General features: G+C 41.5%; 1 protein-coding gene across 1 annotated transcript; it reads left to right on the top strand.

Annotated features, from left to right (window-relative positions):
• Window positions 1-83: 83 nt before the first annotated feature.
• Window positions 84-10,627, top strand: MAL2 (mal, T cell differentiation protein 2). The gene is made up of 4 exons (XM_063421411.1): window positions 84-266; window positions 2,359-2,529; window positions 6,765-6,923; window positions 9,276-10,627. The coding sequence occupies exons 1-4, from the start codon at window positions 132-134 to the stop codon at window positions 9,354-9,356; spliced, it is 546 nt and encodes a 181-aa protein (XP_063277481.1). The 5' UTR covers window positions 84-131; the 3' UTR covers window positions 9,357-10,627.
• Window positions 10,628-22,890: the final 12,263 nt, after the last annotated feature.

Here is a 22,890-nt window from a genome sequence, read left to right as displayed (position 1 = left end):
CGCGGGGCGGTGCCGGCGCCGGGCCGGGCCGGGGGAGGCGCGGAGGGGCCCGCCCGCACCTGCGCCCGCCCTCGCCGCCGCCTCCTCGCCCACCTGGCCGCGCTCGGCTCAGCAGCGGCCGCCGCAGCAACATGTTGCCCAGGGGAGCCTCGTCCATGCCGCAGCCTCCCAACCCCGCTCCCTACTTCCCGCCTCCGCGGGTCACGCTGCCCTCCGGCCTGGAGATCCTGCGCACCTTCTCGGGAGCCGTCATCTTCCTGGAGATCGTGAGTGGAGGGGCCCGGGAGGGGAGCGGCCGCGGGCCCGCCCGCGCTGCTCACCTGCCATTTTGTGAGCGGGGCAGGTGCGGGGCCGGGCCGGGCTCTGAGGGAGCGCAGCGGCCCCGCGCGCTCTGCGGCCGCCCCGGCGCGCTCCCCTCGGGCCGGGGCCGCGGCGCGGGCGGCCCTGCACACGGATGGGTTTCGCGGGGCTGCTCGAGCTGTCGAGGGCTCTGAGCCACGCTGTCCGTCCCCCCCTCAAAAAGGCACCACGGAGAGTTACACCAGGTTTTGTCTGTGATCTTTACGCGTCCTCTGCAAACTCCTACAAGTGTGTTCAATGTCATGTGTGTGTTAGACCTCGCCGGTGTACACAGGGCTGAGGACCTTTGAGCTGAGGTTGGGTATGACGCTCTGCAGTGCCACGGATTAGTGGGAGATAAAAAACCAAAAAATCTTGGTAGAACTCATCTAACTTCATTATTTTTTTCTTATGGTCAGAGCAAATAGTGCTTGGATCCCACCTCAGAAGCTGTAAAATTGTACCTAAGCAAGGAACAAGTTGAAACTCGAAACACGAGTCCGGGCACTAAATCAGGCCCAGAGGCAGCAGGGACAAAAGATTAATTCGGCTGGCCAACAATTGTACATTGACAGCCAAGCTGCAGTGGACAGGTGTAGTGTGAGGGAAACAGCACAACAGTGGGTGCTGAGATTAGCAGTCTCTACAGTGCAGTTCTAAATTTATCTTTAAGGAACCCTGCAAGTTTGCACATTCAGAATACTGAAAACATTTCACGTGTCTCTGTTTTTTGTTTAACAGACACTTTCTGCTATCCCTTTTGCTTCCTCACTGCCCATCACTCTCTGGTCACCAAGTAACAGACTTGCACCTGCAGTCTTGTGAAACTAGAGAAAGTTTGGTTCTTCACAGCTAAAAAAGGAACCCTAGAGAACAACTTGAACAGTAATACATAAACCCATGGGAGCCTTGAACTGAGACTAGCAATGCATCTTTACATATGTGCTGCTACAATGTAACACCAGAGAGGAACCAACTAATTTTATAGCAGGCATCCTTTGAAAGGTATCTCTTATTCAACCGTGATACAAAAGAAAGCTTTTTGAATCTGAAAATGCAACCTCCGACTTCCTAGTTTGTAAATCTTGAATTTAAACAGGAAAGAAGTAACTTGCTTCTTGGAAGTAGATTTTATTGGCATTATTTAGCAGGTTGTATTATGAAGTTCAATCTTTCTGTAATAAATAAACATACTTGGAGTGAATCATTATTGTCGTCTATTTATCCTTTTTTATTAAGAGTCAGGATTTGCAGGAAGAAACAGTAGTATTCCTTAGGTCAAGAGCTGATTAAACCAGGGAAGCCTTAGAGTACATAAATTCTCCATCAGGCCATCCCTAGCATAGCATCCCTACTACTCATTTGCTGTGAGGAGTCTGCTGAAATGAAAATTGGCACTGCTGAATTCTTCTCCAAATTATGATTCTGGAAAGATCTATATTTTTCTAGTCTTTACACCATAGTTTACAACTTGCCTTATTCTGTATTCTAGGGTTTTTTTATGCTTTGTGTCATCTTTCAGTTTGGTATTACAAATATATTGAAGACATGGGTGTCTTTTTATCTCCTTTTTGTATCACATCTGAATAGGACTACAAAGCAAAACAGTGTGAACTTTAATCCAAAGTAATGGAAGTTCATTCTTTTTCTGCTAATTTGTGTATATAGAGAGAGATTTGTGTGTGTGTGAACTGTGTTTTCACATTTCTTATATTTTGCTCAAAACTACAGTAAGGGTAAAATTTTCAGCAGCAGCACACAAGTCACCTGAGTTTGTAAATCCCATTTTCAAGACTATTTTAAGAGCTTTTAGGAATTTCAGAGTGGCTTTGTCTTTTCACCACTTAGTGCCTATCATTTCTGAGAGGAGGATTTGGGCTCTCTGAGTACTTTTGCAGGGTTTCCTCTTGGTTCCTAAGAGCTATCTGATAATATGTAATGTGTGATGTCAGGTTTTAGGCAGAAAGGACTGAGTAGAAGTAATCTCTCAGTTTATTCTCTGTTTTCCTTTCCTTTCAGCTGTTTGGAACAATAGTCTGGATTTTGGTTGCCTCTACCCGAGTTCCACTGCCACTGCTGCAGGGATGGGTAATGTTTGTGGCAGTGACAGCGTGGTTCCTCTCCATTGTGTTCCTCTCTGTCTTCCTCTTTGGTTATGCAAATAGAATTGCTGTCAACTGGAACCAGGCGGTAAGATTTTTTTCTTTATTTAAGAATTCCCTTTGTTTTAGAAACTGAAAATTATTTGATAAGAGTTGTTGATCCTAAGTCTTAACTCTTGGCTTTCTGCTTTAGCACAAAGTTTTTCAAACAGGAATTCCAAACTGGAAAAAGAAAGAATAGGGTTACAGAGGTGACAGAGGAAATCCGGGACCTGTTTTATGATGGAGGCTGGAGGAGATTTTGAAGCTGTTTGAAGGAGTACACTTGTCTTCTCTGAGAACATAAAATGTAAGAGCAGCAGGAAGAGGACTAAATTAACAAGACGTGACAACAAATTGGTTTAAATGGCCAGAAATTATTGTGGACTGGAAATCAGAAAATAATTTCTGACTAATGGAGAAGTGGTAGTAACACCTTGTGAATAATGGAATGTTGAAAGATATATCTAATATTATAAAGGAAAGGATGCATTTATGAACACACAGTGTGATGTGGTTGTCTGAGACAGCACAGACTGGACTTCAGCACCCAGAGAGTCCCCTCCAGTTCCTAAGAAAGTCTACTGGTGACTTTTGGGTCAATTCCTCAAAGCTAGGGCAGCAGTGGTGAGTGGCTGTTAGACCTTGGATGGTAAAAGACATAATAACCTGCACTATGATATATATTAACATCTTATTAGGAGACTTAATATCTTCATCTTTCTCAGTGGGAGCATGGTGAGTCTACAGATATAAGCATTCTTTGCTGAGCTTTTCATTTTGAAGTCAGAGCCTGAATCTTGCTGTAATTGATTGTTATGGCTTGTGCCAGTAGTTCACAAAGACACTAACTTCCTGTTAAAAAAGGGAAGTTTTTTGTATTAGTTTTTGCCAACCACATGGATGCCTCTGGTTATTGACTGTTAATTTACATGCTCCTTTGTTGTCATTAACTGGGTTTTACTTTGAGTTTTTAGTACTCAAGTAGTTAAGCATGAGATTACATCCCAATCTTGTATATTACTGGAGGTGAATAATAAGAGGTGATATAACTGTGATCAGAATTTTTCATTTTCAAAAAAAATACTTCCAAAAGGCCTTCAGCTTCTAAACTGCTGAAGTATGGATGCCTGTAACTGCTTTATGTCATTCTTGTCATTGTAACTGCTTCTGGTCATTGCTGATGACCTTCCCTTTGCTCCTGGCATCTTAGTTTTCCTACTGACACTCCCCTTGATCAGAGCTGGAATTGCATGCTTCAGTATCAACAGCTGTGCATATTTATTGTTCAGGTAGTTCATGGACAGGCCCTATAAATGAAAGTTCTTTAAAGCAAATCATAAAGCTTTATGAGTTTGGAGCTCTGATAAATCAAAGCCCATCAGTGCTAACAGACTGGATTCTATTAAAAATCAAACTTTAGCACTTTGATAATGAATAAACATACATACAGCATCAGCTTTCCAGCACAATACAGGCAGCAATTAGGCTAATAATCAGTTACAATCACAGAGACCTTTACAGGGATTTATGCTGCAACATCCTCACAAATTATGATGCAACAAAGCCCTTGAGCATAACTAAAGTAAATTAATAGTGTCCTGGGTTTCATTGAAACTGTTTGCCAGTTTGCAATCATGCATCTATTCAAGAGTTGCTGGGTAAGGACAAAGCCTTTTATAGATTGAAAGTGCTATACAAATTTCATCTTATAACACTTGTGTGTGTGTTACACACTGGCTGCTTGATGCTGGCAGTTTGTTGTACTGTTAATTTTGTCCCCTTGTATATAATAAATTGCTGGAAAATTTTCTGTGTCAGGAAATGGATACATGGCTTGTATAAAAACTGCATCTATAACTTTATCAAAAAAGCTGTCATAACTCAGTCAACATCCAGTCAGACTGAATGATCTGCCAGGGGAGGTGGTGGAGTCACCATCCCTGGATGTGTTTAAAACAAGACTCCATGTGGCACTCAGTGCCATGGTTTAGTTGAGGTGTTAAGGCTGGGTTGGACTCGATGATCTTGAAGGTCTCTTACTACCTAGTGGTTCTGTGATCTTTAATAAATGCAGAGGGAATCATTTTATCTCTAACTTAATAGCTGAAACCCAGCCCCTTCCATCTGTCAGCAGAAATAAGAGAAGACACTTTACCACCATTTTCAGGTACCCAAATGTTTTATAACTCGTTGACATTAAATTCTTTAGCAGCCCTTGACAAGCTGGGTTTTTTTTACCTTCTGTTGCAAATAAATAATCAATTACTGGAAACACTAATACTATTTTTGTGACTATAAATGCAGTCCTGGATTTAGTAATACCTTATGCTGTAAATATATCTGCTCATACTAATAGATATATTTAAAAAATAAGATGTACACAGTGGAAAAGATGGACCTTATGGAGCTCCATAGCTCAGTACATCAGTGTATTAAACCAGATGGTATGACAAGTACTGCCCTTTACAGCCTGACTCACAACACCCTCATTTACAAAATTAGATGTGAACTAACTCCTCATGTTGCTCTGATAGTGTTTTGCATACACTTTGTATGAGGTTTCAGTGATTGTACGAGTGTGGGAGCAAGGGAGAGTTAGGTGCTAGATAACAATTACTAAAACCCCAAAAAACTCCCTCATAAGATCTTGGGGTTTTTGGTCAGAGAAACCATAACAATGCAATGTAAATGTGGAACCTTACTGATGCTACAGAGCTTCACTGTAATTGCTGCCAGGAGAAGGAAATGAGAGGGTTTGGCAGGAGAATGAGGGAGATGAAAGAGTTTCTCCTGAAAGATCTCTCCTACATCTACATCTCTCCTGTATGCTGTCAGTCCTGATCTAAGTGGAATGGGAATTCTAGTAGCAGCTTATATCATAACTTAACAAAACTGACTAGGGTATGGTTTAAGTAGCTTTAGCTGCAATCAAATATGGAAGAAGTAATGAATTTGAAAAGAAGATTCTTTCAATTAAAAGCAAATCTCAAATCTATGAAGTAAAAGCATTTCTCTGGACAGGGTAGTGCAGCACATTCTCTGTGCTCAGGCAGGCAGCAGGTAAGGATGTCACACAGTAATTTCTAGTGCAGATGAGTCCTGTCTGCTGGACACATATAAAGTATCCTGGGTTCTCTCTCTTGGCATACTGATAGTCCACTGCACTCAAGTGAAGTTAAAGTTCATGAAGAACTCGTTAGTACTGGAGCTAGACTGCACAGCATAGGTATAATAAAGCATACATATACTTGCATATGTTTTAAAAATTGTCTCTGTGGCTTTTGCAGACCTTCACAGGTATAGGCACAAAGTATATGTTGTATGGATCAAGAATTGAGTGCATTGCAAATGTCAGCTCTTCAGGCTGAATAAAGGAAGGAGATGTTGGAAGAATACTTTAGGTATTTTAAAATGTGCTGGAACGTGCCTTAGATCTTGCTGCTGGAACACTGGGCTCTGAACTAGGGCCTGCAAAGGCACCAGACCTTTTTGTGTGTGTCAGTAATGGAACCCAGAAATGAGAGTTAGGTGTTTAAACCTTGCATTCAGTTAGCATTCATCACAGAGGAGGGAATTGCCTGGAGAGGGCCAGGAGAGAAGCATATTTGAAGTAAATCCTAAAACCTGTCCTCACAAGTCTTGGACATTTTATTCCACAGTATCATGAAGAACTGTCAGGTTACTGACTATTGGGTAGAGCCAAGTCAGAGAGAGTTGTGGAAATGCCTCAGTTCTTGGATCTAATTGTATTGGGACGTTGGGCATTTCACCTTTGTCAAAGCTGAGTTGCTTCTGGGCATTTAGAGAAGCAAAATTTAAGCATGGAGGGAAGATTTTTGAAGGTGTGGTTATAGCTGAGAAGGGACTTATGGGATTTCAAGATTGTATTGTACTGCTTGAATTGTGATTAAGTTGGCCTGTATATGTCTTCTTTTTTTATCTATCTGAAAGGAGATTTCTGTAAACTCCACAAACTTTAGGGTGGTCTAAAATGTCAGCATGTGTACCTAAAGATGAGTATGTGCCTCTTAATTTGAAAGAATTAAGATTTGGGGAGAGGGAGAGCTGCCCTTGATCACTAATAATGTTAGTGAGCTGCTTGTAATTGCAAGAAGCTGTGAAAACATGTCCAGGTTAAGCTGTCAGATGGATTTAACACTGCTTATCTCAAGTTAATCTTATCAGTTCTTGTTTCATGTTTCAGTGTTGGATTTCATTTGTACTGAGATGAGAATTAGATATGTATTGGAGCCCAGACTGATTCTGTTCTTTGCTTTTTAGGATTTTATCTTCCATGGGGCTACTTTTGTCTTCTATTTTGGAGCATTTCTACTGCAAGCAGCAACTACATCTCTGCATCACCTTCCCCGCAAATTCAACTCCACCACACAGGAGAGCATTCTGAGTGGTCGTGAATATAACATCAGCATAGCCGCCTCGGTATGTGTTTCCTGTATTTGTATCAGGGGAACAGAGGCCTGTGGCAAGCACTTGTAGCCAGCCATTCAGCTTGGGAATTTAACAGCAAACTTGAATAGAAAGAGGAGCTGTGAGAGAAAGAATTGCCTTTGACAGGAGCAAGTAGTGTCTAATAGAAGCGTGCAAAAATATTGATATTAGCTAATGCTTTTGGGATAGCTACTTACTCTTCAGTATAACGTAGAGTTGATACTCTTCACTGTAGTGTTTTAAATATGTGTTCACTACAGCTTATAATCTTTAGACAAGATATTCTGTAAAAGCAGTTTTGGTTATTAGAAGAAAAAGAACAACTGAGCCTTTATCAGAGGATAAGGTATAAAATTTACACCTGTGCTCAAAATTTCAGTTGCTTTTTTATGCCATTTAGATAGTCCTGAACATGCCATGGACATAAAAAAATTTGTGAAGCTCCACATACATATTTACGACATCAGGACCCTGCTGTCTCCTATTGCAATTATTAGAGTGCTTTTCTTGATAGCCTAAGCCCAGAATGCATTTTTCTCACTGTAGTTGCATTATCACTGAATCAATGTATTTGGTGATGTAGGTGTGCATAGCTGAATCAAAAAATATATCAGGCTTCATTTTTCATCCTGGCTGGATTCCTCAGGGATGAGTAGAGATGTGAGGCTTAACTTAAAGAACTGAAACCACTGTTTTTAATTTGTTCTGTACAGAGACTTTCATACCATATATACCATAGCATATATTAAGCTTTTAAATCCTCTGTGGCTATGTGTTGTCCTTAAAACTCTGTGCATCATAATTTTTGCACAGTAAGCACTTTCAGTTCATCTTAAGATAAAAACAGATGAACAAAAGGTGTAAGGTTCACGTTCTTGTTCTTGCAAGAGCAGAATAGGAAGGAGAAGCCTTTAGCTTTGCCAGGCCAGGCCCTGAAGAGGTGAAGTGAGCATGTCAGTGTCCCAAGGCCAGAGGTCCTCACATCACCCCCCTGCCAGTGACATGCTGGAGCACGTCTGATCCCTGGGTGGCACAAGGACAGAGGTGGAGTTCCAGCTGTGCGTGAACTAGGGAATGTTCTTTATACTAGGCAAATATCTTAAATTCTACCCTTAAGTGTACCTCTTCAGTCCTATTTAAGTGTGTTCAGATCTCACTGAATCTACGGTCACTGCAGCCATTTTGTCTGACAACAGAATATTGGGCACTCCAAGTAACCATTCCCTACTTCCATACTAATTTTTAAGGGAGAATTCAGTTCTTCAAGCCCCTCAAATCCCTGTCAAGATAGAGGAGGAGACTCTTTTGTAACTTGCCTCAGTATCTTAATTAAGAGCAGCTGGAAAATGGTGAATGAGATAAATGTAGTCTTTAGTTTATTTGCAGTTTTTGCACAGGTGTATATTTAGGAAGTCAAAACATACAAAAAAAATGAATCTTTGAAATATTTCATTAAAACAGTCCTGTGAGCCGCATGACAAAAAGGTTGTTAACATTCTGTCTTTTAAGATGACATTTATATACCATGAGTAGAAATATATATATGTTCATTTTTTTTACAGGTGATGGTTCTGTGGTGTAGCATTTATTCAAAACTTTAATTAGTCAAATTAACACTTATATGTAAAGCAAAGGATGGTTGAATTGGTATATTACAAGAGACAAAATTCATTGTTATCACTGGACTATATGAGAAACGTTTTTTCAGAAATTTTGTTTCTCATTTCTTCTGTCCAGTATACATTACATATTCACTTTCATTGTGGCATGACCTTCAGTTCAAATCTATCCAATTCATCCTTGCACAGGAGCAACTTCCCTGGCATTGCCTGGGAAGTTGTTCTAATGGCTGGGTATGTGGTCAAGGAGGCCACGTGGGAGTTGTTCCTGTGTTTCTTCAAATGAAGGAGTTCTGCTGTTTAGGGATGTCTTCTTTGATGCTTGCTGGGGTAAAGGCATTCAGTTGGAAACAGCTGAGACTGATGTTTTCATCAGTCTAGATAAGAGAACTGAAATAAACAGTGTACACACACATTTACTTTCACCATAACTTATGCAGAAATTCTATTTCTTATTCTATTTCCAAATGTCTGCTGAAGCAGGCAAGTGAAAAATAGTAACATGAGGTAGTAGTAAAATGGAGTTATTACAGAGAAGCTCCTGAGAAAACTTCAGAGGATCTGAAACCTATCTTTACCTTATTAAGAAGTTTGGTTGGGGGAGGTACCTTTTGAATCACTTGTGTTCATGTATTCATTTAGAACAGAAAAATATTGTAGAACAATGTGTGTGATTCACTTTTTTTCTTCTTTCTTCTTTTTTTTTTCTCTGTTCCTCCTCTAGATTTTTGCCTTTGCAACAGCTATTTGTTATGGTTTCAGCACAGCCCTGGCATTAAGGAGATGGAGGCTAAATAACAGCTGAAGAGAGGTTAATGCCCATTGTTCCACTTCAGATCAAATTAAGTGCTACTTGTCTGTTTTACTGTAACTTAATTCTAAAAAGACTTTTTTTTCCTGCCTAAAATCTGCTTTAAATGCAAGTAACCCCTAATCAGGATTTCTTCAACAGAAAAAAAAAATCCGTCTCTTCCCTTTCTGATATTTACTTTTACTGTGTATTGATTGTAAGGTATTAGAGAGTTTAGGGATAAAGAGATACGTCATTAGCAGAAAACAGAGCTCCCGTGCTACACCAGAAGAGGGAGAAAATGGAAACCAAGCCAGGATGTTAACTGCACAGGCAGCTAAAAAGCTCCCTCCCTGTTAAGCCTTGGGATTAGGTGCTTTGCAGTGTTACAGTGCACTCCATACAGGCAGAGCCTTGAGGCTTCTGGTACAGTCATGGGTGCTCTGTGTGCTGCCCTTTGCGTGATCAGAGCCCAAGCTGACTTTGAAATTCCAACTTAGTATGTGTATGTTATTAACTTTGATGTACAGAGGAAATGTTTTAAAAAACCATCCAGTAATATCTTTTTATGCTCTCTTATAGCTGTATCTGGCTAGGGTCACCTGAGCCTTAAAGCTTACTGTGTGCCATACTAGATGAAAACTGGGACTTTCAAACAGTAGTTTATTAGTTTTAGGAATTTAGCTTAATCAGATCTATTTATACTACAAAACAAAACAGTGCATTTGTGTTGTGTGTGTATATACATGGTATATTTTTGTTTAACAGGAATTTTTGCACTGTTTAACTTTATTGGAGTACAACTTTGTTCTTGCTACTTCAAGTGCTGCATTTGTTAAGGTATTATGTGAGTCAATATCATTTGAATGGAATGTTACCAAATAGTGAATAATGTCTGACCTCAATTCTTGCAGTGTGTTATTTGTTGCATTCTGAAGCTGCAGTGTTGTAAAGGTGTTTTTATTTGGACAGATGCCTATGCAGCACCTTGCTGAAAGCAGTGCAATGCAAAGCAGTCTGCCCACCATGGAGTTTGCTTTTTACTCAAATGATGTTTAATTGAGCCTCTCTTGAATATCCTGGTGTATGGTGACATGCAATATTATCTACAGAAAATTGATTTAGCCAAACTAAACCACAGCATTGTGCTCTGCTCCCTGACGCTCATGTCGTTTCACACATGGTGAAGCTTTTTGTTGTTTTCCTAGTAAATAATTTTTGCTTTTGTGAATAGTGCCAAAAAGATAAGCTGGGACAATAAAGGCTCCCTGTCATTTGTAAAACAACTTGTTCACTACATCTTGCCAGTGCACCTGATTATTCTGCAGAGACCAGCAGTGGTTGCTTAAGGAAAGACAGGATTTCCTTCATTCCCAGGCCTACTCACTCTCCTTGAGCCAACAAGGGTGTCTGCCATGGAGGTTACTTTATCAAAGTTCTCACGTACAAGGATCTCTGAGGGGCAGCCACCCTGAGCAGTGCCCTGCTGACCCAGGGTGGGTTCTTGTGGGTGCCACAGCAGTGAGTGGCACCCTTCTGGCTATGGAACCACTTGGTCGTCCTGAATTACTACAATGAGATGCTGTCATAGATCCGTTTTCTGAAGGTTTTTTTCTTCCAAAGATTTTGTACTCTGGCTGATTGTTTTCCCCTAATTCTCTCATTGCATTGAAACTTTTTGTGAATGTTTTATCTAGAGCCATATACTTTAAAAAATACTTCATATTGTATAAAAGACATTTACACCGGAGTATATGGATGAAAGTATATAACAAAGACTTATGCTATGCAGCATTAAAGTTACTTAATATATTTATGGCAGTAGTCTGGTTATTAATTTGTCTTCAGAAAGTATCAAAAAGACTACCTTGCTACTCTGACTCACCTGATGTCAGACATACAAAATGGAGGCTAAGATTTCATGAGAAGGCACAGTTGCACTGGGGCTATTTTCACACATCTTTAATTACTTTCGCAGCTAGTTTGCTATGTGACTCTCCGTGAATAATGGTGAGAAGAGTAAAGTCAGTTACAGCATTTCAAAGAGATGCTGATCTTTGGTTTGGTTTCTCCTGTGTCCTGCAACCTGGCTGTGCCCTGCACACCACAGGCTGTGCATGGCACAGCTGCAGTCTCTGCAGCCAGCTGAGATCATGGAGGGCAGATCTTAATGTTTTGCATATTTAAACCTACAGAGTATGAATCCCACACATGGAATCAATTAAACAGCTGTCCAAGCTTAGTTGGCATTTATATCTAACCTCCAAGTTCAAACCTGAAGTGTAAAAACCCTTGATTGGTGAGTGCTATTCAAGTCTCTTAATCTGCTTGTGGAAGTCCAGATAACAGTGTGGTTAGTGTAGCATGGAAACTGTTTGCACAGTGAGGAAAGGCTGAACTTTCCCTCTGAAGTATCAAAGACAAAGGGCAGAGAAGAGATAAAGGTAAAAACTAAAGTAATGAAGAACAACTTTCACAGCTAAAATGGAGTGAAAGAATAGAATTTTTGTGTTAGTATGGACAGAGTTTTGCTGTACTTTGAGGAAGATCTATGGATGATTGAACCAGAATATGCAGTTATGTTCTTTCAAAAAAACATGAAAAAATGTCAGTAGTTAATTTTTTATTACTTTATACTGGGAGCTAAAAAAGTAGGTGTGACTTAGAAATGGTATGAGTGTTGAATGTATGCACATACTGATACGGGTATAATATGTAGTCCTTGTGATAGGTATTCCAGGGAAAATGTGCAAGCTGGTTCTAAAAAATCTCTCTTCCTTGTAAGAAAATTCCTCCAAGCCTATGACCTTCAAGGACACAAGCTTAGACCTCTCCAAAGAATGGAAGGCATAGAGGGAGGGACACAGGGAGATAATTTATCTCAAGTCATTTAAGGTAAAAGGAACAAGACTGCAGATGCCAAATAGCATTTTCATCAAACATCTCTATTTGATGTGAAGCTGCAGTGCAGCAGTATCTAAGGTACCATGCAGATCCCTATTCTTAGAAAATATTTCATGGTGTTTTGGATAGCACTGTGTGGTAGCTGCTGGTAAATAAAAGAGAAGGAGTTTCAAAGAAGACTTTACTTCAGAGGATGTAGAGATTAGCAACAATTATTGCAGTTATTCTCTTTCTAAAGAGAAGTGAGAGTGCACGTTAGAAAGCTAAAATTTTGTTAGAATTTTGGCAGAAAATATGCACAGCACATGCTTCACTGAAACCTGACTCTGCTTCTGCCTTGCTAAATGTCTGGAAATAATCCAAAATAACACAGGTCCTGCAGGATTATTGATCTGCACGGGATCAATCTGTTCAGATTCTCATGATTTCTCTGGCTATGTATATTGGTTATAACTCCTGATGTGAGTAAAGTTGTGCTACTGTAAAATGTTTCCTTAAAACACAGCTGTAAACCACAGCTTTTAAAAGAGAGAGGCAGAACCAGTGACTACACAAACCTGTGCCCTTCAAAAAATGAAAGAAAAACCACTGGATAATCACTAGACCTGTGTTGTCTCTTTCACTTCCAAAATCAGATGACAATGCTGACTCCTGTTGCACTTCCTCTAATTGTTATAGTTTTTCATTTGCTTTATAACTTTAAATAATTTTGACATTTATAATTTCTCCATCTGATTTCAAAAAATAAGAGAGCTTAAAACTCTTCAAATTTGTGTGTTCCATTTTTATCTAGACACTGAAATTGGTCTCTGAACAAAAGTGTCCTGATGCGTTTCATTGCTTCTCTGCCAGGCTGCCCAGGTTGTACAGAAAGCTTCCCAGGTTTCTGTCTAAAGATAACAGTGAACCATTAGTTCTCAGACTGAGATGCAAATAGAGCATTGCTCTTTTCAGTCTTACAAAAAGGAAAACTTGAGAGCATGTTGTCTTTCTTTCTTAGCTGCATTTGTACAATTGGCAACGACACAGTAGTCTTTGCTGAGACATAAACCAGAAAGAAAGAAAAAAAAAGAAGAAAAAGCAAATCTTATGTACTAAAATTAGTAAACAGAAATGGAAAGGGGTTTTTTTGTTTTGTTTTGTTTTTGTTTGTTTGTTTGTTTGTTTTTTAATGAAGATGAATTCAGCATGATTGTTCTCTTTTCTCCCACCTTCTTTTGCTCAATTATGGTGTTTATCTAAACACCCTTATAACCTGACCAGCCAGAATTTACTGTACTTATCCTCAAGGTGCTCCTGTAAAGAAGGTAAGTGCTGTTCTCATTTCACAGGTGGAAAACCTGGATGCAGATACACTGAAGAACAACTTGCTTGACAGAGGCCTCTCAGGAGATCTGTAAAACAGGAAAAGGAAGCTTGGTTTCTCAAGGGAGAGTTTCTTGGTGCCTTGTTCTGCAGATTCTACTGCTGCCCACTGTAGTGTGGGTTGTATGTGACCTGATCCCACTCGTGTCTCTGTCATGGTGGTATTACCCTGGCAATCAGTTACATGGGGTTATGTGGAGGATTATGAGTCAAAGGGAGGTTTAAAGTGCCAAATCAGCATCCCTAGATCAAACATCATGGTTTCTGGGTGTTCAAACAAATTTTGGTTATCCAGTTGTAAGTAGACATGGAGTTCCTGTTTGAGGTTTTGATCTACCCTCTGCATCTAAAAAGAAGATAAAGGTCTTCAGGAATCTGAAGATTCTCAAATACTTTTCAGATACTCCCTGCTAGATGACATGTTTGAGCCCTGAATTCTTGGTGCTAACAAAATACTACCTGCCAGGACACAGCACCTTTCAGTTCAAAAATCTGAGCTAAGTTTTGGCAATTAACCTGTCACATTACCTTTCAAGGGAACACAATGATCAAACTAGGTTATAGCTAGGTGTGGTTTTAACATCTTTCTTGCCATGGGATAATTGCAAATGTTGGTAAAGATTCTGGAGATTGTGGATTATATATTCATAACACTTATGTCCAGAGTTATGTGCCTGGCTGCAGAGAGGCTCTTAAGCAAGGACTGAGCCCTCTAGATCCATACAGCTTTGATTATGGTTGCAACATTATTAGTAATTTTAAAAGAATGCAGGTATTAATCTCATCCAAACCCCTTTTCCTGGTCATCTCAGCAAGGTGTGGTTTCTGTCATTGGACCAGTGCTTTGACACAGCAGGTCAGAACAAACCTGACAAAAGCTCTGCATACCTTGAAGAGAAAAGCATCATAGAATATTTTGGCTTTGGAAGAGATCTTAAAGGTTCTGCACTCCTCCTGCTGCAGAGCTGGGACCTCCCACAGTTGTGTTGCCCTGTACAAAGGTGCTGGGACTTCCCAGCAATCTGATGGCCTGCTTGAGCAGTGCTGCTTGCAGTGCCCACCAATGAATGGCTATTAACATCACTTTGTTACAAGTGGTTTGGGTTCAGTAAGCTTTATTAAAGAAACTAATGAGGCAAAAAGTGTTTTATTTCCATATAAAATAGAAGTGTGGAAGATTTGCTAACTTGTCCCACACAGGGATCACAGCCATTTTTTTTCATGATTATTTTGAAAGTGCAAAACTTACTTTAGCATAATTAATAATGTAATTAATGTATGACAGGTCTTACTCCTCACAAACTTCCTGGCCTGGAAGTATTTCCAGATTCCTGGGTCCAGATGAACACCCGAGCTAGGTTGCATCTCTATGCCTCTGTAAGACCTAAACCAGCATCTTCCCTTTTCCCTGGCTCTTCCCCATTTTTGGAAAGCAAAAACAGAGCTGCAGCATGATCTAGAAAGGCTGGACAACTCAAAAAACTAATGTGTATTCACTCTTCAGTAGCACTCATGAGCATATACAGCCTTGAGGTGGTTCCACCATGATAAAATACAAAGTTATGGCAAAAGAGGAAATAGAGTGGGAGGCCTACCGGATAGGAAAGGTGCATAAGAGCTCAGTACTTGGCTACAGTTTCTTCCTGTATAAAATCTGGCATGAAGTCCAGCACTTAGCTCCTGAATATACCTGTTTTCCAAACTGTTAATACCTTGGCCTGGGATCTAAAGCCTTGGGGAACCTGTAGGGCCAGCTTAGAGCTTTGGGTTGTTGGAATAAGAGGCAAGGTGAATCATCACCAGATACTTTAACTCAAAATTCAGGATCAGAGGAGAAAGAGAATTGTTTGCAGGTCCCTTTTCCAGCTTGTTACCAGCTCTGAGGGCTGAGAGAAGGGCAGGAATAGTTTTCCTCTACCTTTGTTCCTTGGCTGCAATCACCATGGACCTAGAATGAGCTGCAGGACAGAAAGGATGAGGACCTGTACAGAATAATCCGAGTTCTAAGATACACCTGACTTACCCACAGCTGTCACTGACAGCTGTTCCTGGGCCAAGTCCAGGATCCATCCCCTGACCTAAAATAAAAATCAATAAAATAAATTAATAAAAATTAAAATAAAAATAATGAAGTTTTCAAACAACAAGTCTGAGTCTTAGCTGGAGCAAATGTTCTTAGACAAAGACAGTTACCTCAGAGAGAACCTTAATGATGAACAAGAAACAAAATTGTTCTTTTAGTTATATAAATGCAACTTCTTTTGAGGTCTAGTTGCCAGTGAGGAATTTCACTAATGGAAGTAAGAGCAGAATTTCCTCTCAGCATTAAGCAGAGCTGACCTTTGAAACAAATGGAATTATGAATTCCTTGGCCTTGTGTCATTTGCTATTTCTCTTAAGGAACCTGCTGCTAGAGTGAGTTGCTGCTGGGGTATTTTGCTGCTGCTCTTAAGGAAAAAATAGCCTTTGTGGCCATGGCAGACTTAGAAAGTGTGAAGACTCCAAGACAAAAATCCAGCACTTGTAGAATCTCATTATTTTGAAGGACCTGACTTACAGCTTGTGAATGCTTTAGGGTCAGCAGTGCTGGGCAAGGTGTATGAGGTCACATAAAGCTCCTAAAATGAAAAGCTTCTACCTTATCCGTCAAGTTGCAGGCTGGCTGAAAGGCTAGCAGGAGGAGAGATCCATTCTGGGTTTAGTGTAACTCCTGGTGAGAGCAGAGCCCCGAAGGGGAGGGAGCAGCCGCGGCCGCCGTGCCGGGCCGGGGGTGCCGGCAGGTGGAGCCGCAGCGCCGGGAGCCAGCGCGGCCAGCGCCGTCCTCGGCACACACAGCGCCGGGACTGCAGCTGCGGCTGCACTGCAGCTCTGGTGATTCATCTGCAACATGCAGGCTTGCGTTCTCATCTTTTTATTGTAGGCAGACACAGCAACAACTTAACATTGTACATGACTTTATACCTCTGCTGTTATGGCTGTGTTACAAATTTCATATTTATCAAGAACAATCCCAGCACACAAATACATCACAAAGTCCCTTTTTGTGAAGGTAAGAAGTAGCTGCAGACAGTATTCCTCACTCTTCTCCCTGCAGGACACAACTGGCTTTATTGACTTCTATAAATCATTTTTAGTTGAAATCCATGTAGCTCCACTAGGTTAGAGAAACAAAAACCAGCCCTCAAACCTTAAGGAGGTTTTGGAGGGTTTCCTTTTTCCTAGGGAGTTATAAAAGTTAAACAGGTCAACTAATATAAAATGACAACTGAATAAGCTCATACCATGGAGTCGCTGTCATTGCATTGTTTAGGGGTGATTCTTTTTAGACAGTCAAGTTCTGGGCAGGCCATGAAGACATCATCAAACTGAGCTGGCTCCAAGGTGGCAGATGAACTTTAATATAGATAAATCTGGGGCAATGCATCTAGGAAAAAATTATCCACATTAGGCCTGGCTGGAACCGAGAGTTATAACTTAGGAAAACGACCTCTGAGCCATTATTGATGGTTCTCTGAAATCATCAGCTCAGTATGCGATGGCAAACAAATTCCAATAAAATGTTGGAACTCATAACAAAATTGTTAGGAACAGGACAGAGGGTGTAATGTTACTGCTACATAAAAACAAACAAACAAAACTCCAGAAAGCCCTGTGGTGTGTTCTTGTAAAGGGCAGCAAAAATAGTTGAGGAGTTGAAGTTGCTGCCTTGTGGAAACTGAAAATTCTGGGACTCCACTCAGGAGTGAAGGACACAATGGAGTGAGGTAATGATGATTTGCCAAATGATGAACATATTGGTTAAACCAAGCATGTAACTGTTATTTACAAGGACCTTGTATGGGACCTAGGGGACACTTGAGGCAGCTACCAAAAGATTGTTTTAAAAGAGATAAAAGAAAGTATTTGCTGACACAGTGAGCAGGGAACCTCTGGAGCCTGCCAACACAGGAGCTGGTGGAGGCAGACAGTGTCAACATGTTCAAAAAGGGACTAGACAAATTAATGTGGTTTTATGCTAAAAGGATAAGGCAGGAGCATACCCTCTAGTATCCCTAATACAACAATTATGAATGCTGCTTATTAGGGAAAAGGACATAACCAGCCTCACATGGTCTTCCTAAACAGCATCTCTTTTTGCTACCACTGGAAACAGAGCAGTGGGTGAGGCAGCTCATTATGTGATCAACACATCTGTCTCATATTCATATGATCTGTCTCATATTCAGCTTCAGACTTCCTCTTGGCAAGGTTCCCCTGTGGGATACAGGATCCCCTGCACACTCAGTCCTTGCTCCATCACCAACCAATATGCTGAGTTCATTGGCCAGCTGATCATTGAAAGTCAAGGCAGGTAAATTAAGATTTTTTGGAAAAGGCAGAACTTGTAAATCCTAGCATAAACAGAGCTGTTTGATTTGGTACAAATGAATAACAGTGTTGGCTCCTGGTCCTTCACAAAGCAATGGGAGAACAAAAGGTAAAATCAGGTCGTGCTCTTACACACAGTCTTGGGAGCTGTAAATAGGTACAATAAAGATGCCCAAGTCAACTGAGGAGATTCGACCTTACCCTTCAGTACTGCTCCTCAGACTCTCTCCAAGAACATTTTTCAGCAGTGACAAGCTGAAAGCTAATTGCCAATACTAATTATATGTACAAAGTAACAGAAAAAAGAATAATGAAATTTCCATGTTATCTCCTAGATGCTTCCTGGCCTGTATTTTTCTCCCCAGTTCATTACCTTTTCTTCCACAATTCTGTGAGGGCTGGGCTGTCTTTACACACCTGCTCATGCATACAAACACACACACTCATACTTCCTCATCTCCCTTGGTTCAGCCATTCCCTCTCCTCCATCTCTTCTTTATTTTTTCCTTTTAATACAGTCTCAGTCTTCTCTGTGTAGTGTTTTCAGGTCCCATATGCCTTGTTGATGTTTCAGCTCATCTCTTCTCACAGTCCTTGTGTCATGTTTTAATCTTCCCTGTTGTCAGGCTTTAGCTGACTCATCCCTTGTGTTAAGACACAAGACAGGGATGTCATGCTCCCAGTGACTTGAGCAGGGCTGTGGGACTTCAGGAAGTTACACTCTGCTGCTGGACATGCCACTAGTCCTGGGTGATGAGTGAGGGGGCCTCAGAGGTGGTCAGGTACCTGCCTTTCCCTTGATAACATGCAGCTGCTTGGTCATATGGATACAGGCTTGTTTTTTCACTATAGGCAAAGCAGGTTTTCCCAGTTACTCTTTTTGAAAGGATTGAATGACGTTTGATGGAACCTCTCCCAGACAGTTCAGCAGAAAATAAGCAACCAGCATGGAGGATTGATTTAAAATGTGGGAAATTATAAGCAATTGAAAAAAACCTTTCAAATGAAAGTGGTATATTTCTTTAATGATAGGCAATGCTTCCTACTCTGACCATAGCATCTTTAAAGCTTTCACACTAGGAAGTCTTCTTGACACTGAAGCACCACTGCCTTTTTTTTTACAAAATTCCAGCTGTATGATCATCACTGGAAAATGCTTGTATTGTTACGACCAAATTTTCTCAATTACAATCTAAATGCCATTTTTCTGAAGCAAATGAGACTGAGGTTTGCTTTTCATACTGAGGAAAGTATTTGTCACTTTTAAAGTACCCCTTTTCCCTGAGCATAAGTAGTGCTTTCCTGGAGGTCTGAAGCTGAGGAGCTCTTCTCCTGCTGCTGTGGAGCAGCTGTCTTGGCTTGTTTAGCTGTGCTAGCTCACATCAGCTGAGCATCCAACCTGGTCTTTAATAAGGTTCCTTTTGAACCCTTATGCTCCGATTTTTTCTTTACATAGCAATCACCAGGATGGTGAGGGAAAACTGATGTCATGGATTGAAGCTGGCCAAATGCCAGTGCACCCATGAGTGTACGTTTTTACTAATGAACTACTGTGAGATGTGGTCAAGGACAGAGCAGAGCCGGCCTAAAATTTGAAATAGAATGAAAATTTTATTAACCTACATAACAACAGACAAGAAAAGAAAACCCAAACACCCAAAAGCAGAAAAGAAAACCTCTCAGAACACTTCTCCTCCCCTCAATTTCCATCCCTTGCATGCTCTAACAGTTAACACTAGCACATTACCCTCACCTACTTGCTTAAACCTTCCACAACCCTGGGTTCCCAATCCAAGTCATCATCCCTTAAAAAAAATAATCTTCAATCCATCCAGGGAGAGAGGAGTCTCTCTCGCACCACAGACCCCCCACAGGAAACACAGGTCCACCCTCCCGTGTTCCCATGTCACCCATGGCACCACCCGGAGAAGTCTGCCAGGGTGACACCCTCCTTTCCATGTCCAGTGCTCTCACCGCCGTCCATTGACTAAAACTGCATACAGGGCTCTTTTAAGGATGTTTGGCCAAGTACCAAAAACCAGCCATCTTCTCATATTGGGACAGCAGTCCCCCCCACATTTACCCCTGGGACCAAGGGTTCCAAGAATAGGCCACAAAGTCTTTGGTTTTGAGCCAAAAAGCATCCACCCAAATACAGTCTTATTTATGCTCAGGAGAGTCTGAGTCCGTCTATGGCTAACATTACACAAGAAAAGTCCAGCCCAAAAGACCACTCCTCTTCATCTCTAGCAATCAAGAGGGGTTCTTTTCATCTTCTTTTATCATCTTGGTCCCAGGCTGTCCTCTCTCTTCTGAAACCACCAGCCATGAGAATCAATGTCTGGGAACAGTTCTCCTCTGCCTTAGAAAGAGTTAAAAGCTTTGATCTCCCAGCAAGGCCACGGGCTCAGGCACTGGCAGGCTCCGGCAGCTCCCACACACAGCGGCAGCTCGGCACCTTCTCCCTGGGTGGGGGGGACGGGACGGGACAGGACAGGACAGGGGGACGGAGGGCAGCTCCAAAGTTCTCCACCCCTCTATCCTGGATGGGGCTGGCTCAGGTCCAGTCCCATTCTCTCTCTTCCCCCTCTTTGGGGCCCTGGGCCTACCTCAGCCAGGCCCACCTGGCCCCCCTCCTCCACCCAGCCTGGCCAGCTGGGCAGGGGAGAGGAGGACGCTCCTCTGCTGAAAGCAGAGCCAGGAAAGAGGAAGTCCGTCTGGGAGGCCTCACTTTTAACCCCTTGTGTCCTCAGAGGCGTGTCCAACCTCTCACTGGCTACCGAAGGTGCCAATAGAGGGGATGTGGTACACTGACCACTGATTGGTTTGACCTCAGCTTCCTGAAAAGAAAAACTCATTTCCCCTCAAACCAGGACAACTGACAATAAGACTAATGGCTCTCTGAGAGACATATGAGCATACAGGGGCAGGTGGAGAGGACAAACTTCAGCACCAGTGTTTTAGAGGTTCACAATGGCACACTTCCCTCAGAAAATATTCTTTATTTGAATATCCACTAAAGGGTAGCAAGTAACCACAGGATGCCATATATCTCTGAGTTATAAATCTCAGCAGAGAGGCTGCACAGCTTCCTGGATTGTCTTTAACTGGAGGCGAGGCAGACCTGAAATGCTTTCCATTTTCCAGCCTGCTGGCTTTAGCAGTAATATCATGTAAGTCCAAAGGGAGACAAGTGACCTTCTAGCTCATGCTATTGTGCTGGTAACATACATAAACAAAGCCTGTAGCTAGAGTGGGAAGAATTCACCAAAAACAAAGTCTAAGAAGAAGTCCTTTCCTTTGCACCTTTTCATATAACCCTCCTGTGATGAAAGCTCTCCTAAGTGACTGGTCTTTTTATCTTCCATTCACCTAGGGAGTTTAAACTCACCTCTCCCACTGTCAAGAGATCCTTAAACGCCACTGAATAGAATATTTCTGACAGGCTACAGGTTAAAATCTTAATAGCTGTAGAAGATGCTCAAATCCTTGGACTCTTATGTCATTACTAGTACCCATAGCCACTGTCAGCCTGGATGGGTTTTCCACTTTTCTGACAGCACACAGTGTGCTGACATCTGTCCCCAAAGGTAGTCTCAGGTGAGCCTGCTTCCAAAGGCAATTTTGGACATCCCCATTCTGGTTGGTGCTGCCAGCCCAAGGATGCCACTGCATGTCCCATCCTGGGCTGCTGGCCCCAGGGAGGGCACTTGTCCCAAAGGGAGCAGGCAGCTCCCTCTCTCCGCTGATATAGGCAGGGTTAACTGGGCAGCACATCCAGCAGAAAGGGGGAAAAAAGGATTTAAAATATTTCCTATCTTTAACATTTGAAAAAATCTAGACTGTTCCAGTGTACTAGTGTGTCCCTTGTGGCTCACTCTAAGCTCAGTCCAGCACTCCCCTTTGATGTTCTGCCCACAGTATAATAAACTTCACCAAAGAACAGAAAAACAGCTCTCTCTGTGAAAGCCACAAGCAAATGAGCTGGAAATGTGAACTAAAGCTGCTCCATGTTTTTTTGCAGGAGCAGATTTCTTTATAATCTGTGGCCTAAAATGATATGGTAAAATTCAGCTGAACAGAATGATGGTCAACATTGCTAGAATTTCCCTGGGTAAAAATGCTGTATTTATAGCAGTTTTGGTAAATTACTGGATTTTGCTCAGTGCAGAAATGGGGAAAGGACTTCCTTTAGAGCTAAGTGTCTTAGGTTTTTTTTTTCTCCTCTTCAGACTTCATCTCCCATTCTGGTTTCATCTTGTTCAGTATCAAAGAAAGCAAGCAAAAATATGAAAAAATGTGACTTCTGGGAAATAATAAATTGTGGGAAGAACAGAACTCAGGTCTGAGAATTGTAATTGGAAAATAATAATTTCTCTAAGATCAAATCCCTAGTGCTCTATAAGTTTAAAAGGGAAATATTCTGTCTAATCTATCCTGAACAGTGGGAGATTTTTTCCTCTCACTGTATTCATATCTGTTTGTGTCATTCCTGGAAAGGGACCTCTTTTTTAGATATCTTCTAATTTTGTGGTAGGGATTGTGGATTTTGGTGAAAGGCCAAAGTCTGAAGACTTTCAACACTGAAAGTTTCTAAGAAGGAAATTATGTCAGATAGATTCTCTTACCTCATATGACACTTGGCCTGAGATTTACTGCTTTTTTCTAGGGTGCTGGAAGAAAGCTGTGCTGCCACTTGGTGAGCAAACTGTACTTCTGCCTTCAAGTAGTCCTTCACAACTTTTATCCACAGAGGAACAGGAAGTTTTGACAAGAAAATGTAATGAATCAGCTGTAGCAACATGCCACATGAGCTGATTTTTAAAACCATGTATAGCATATGAAAGGCTAAAAAATCCCTTTGTCTTTTAAAGTCATGAAGGGCCAACTCCACAGAAGCCAAAATTATGAC

Source organism: Prinia subflava, chromosome 1 (genome assembly GCF_021018805.1).
Source record: "Prinia subflava isolate CZ2003 ecotype Zambia chromosome 1, Cam_Psub_1.2, whole genome shotgun sequence".
Lineage (NCBI taxonomy): Eukaryota > Metazoa > Chordata > Aves > Passeriformes > Cisticolidae > Prinia > Prinia subflava.
Note: the sequence above shows the minus strand (reverse complement) of the source record. Positions and strands in the feature narration are given on the sequence as shown.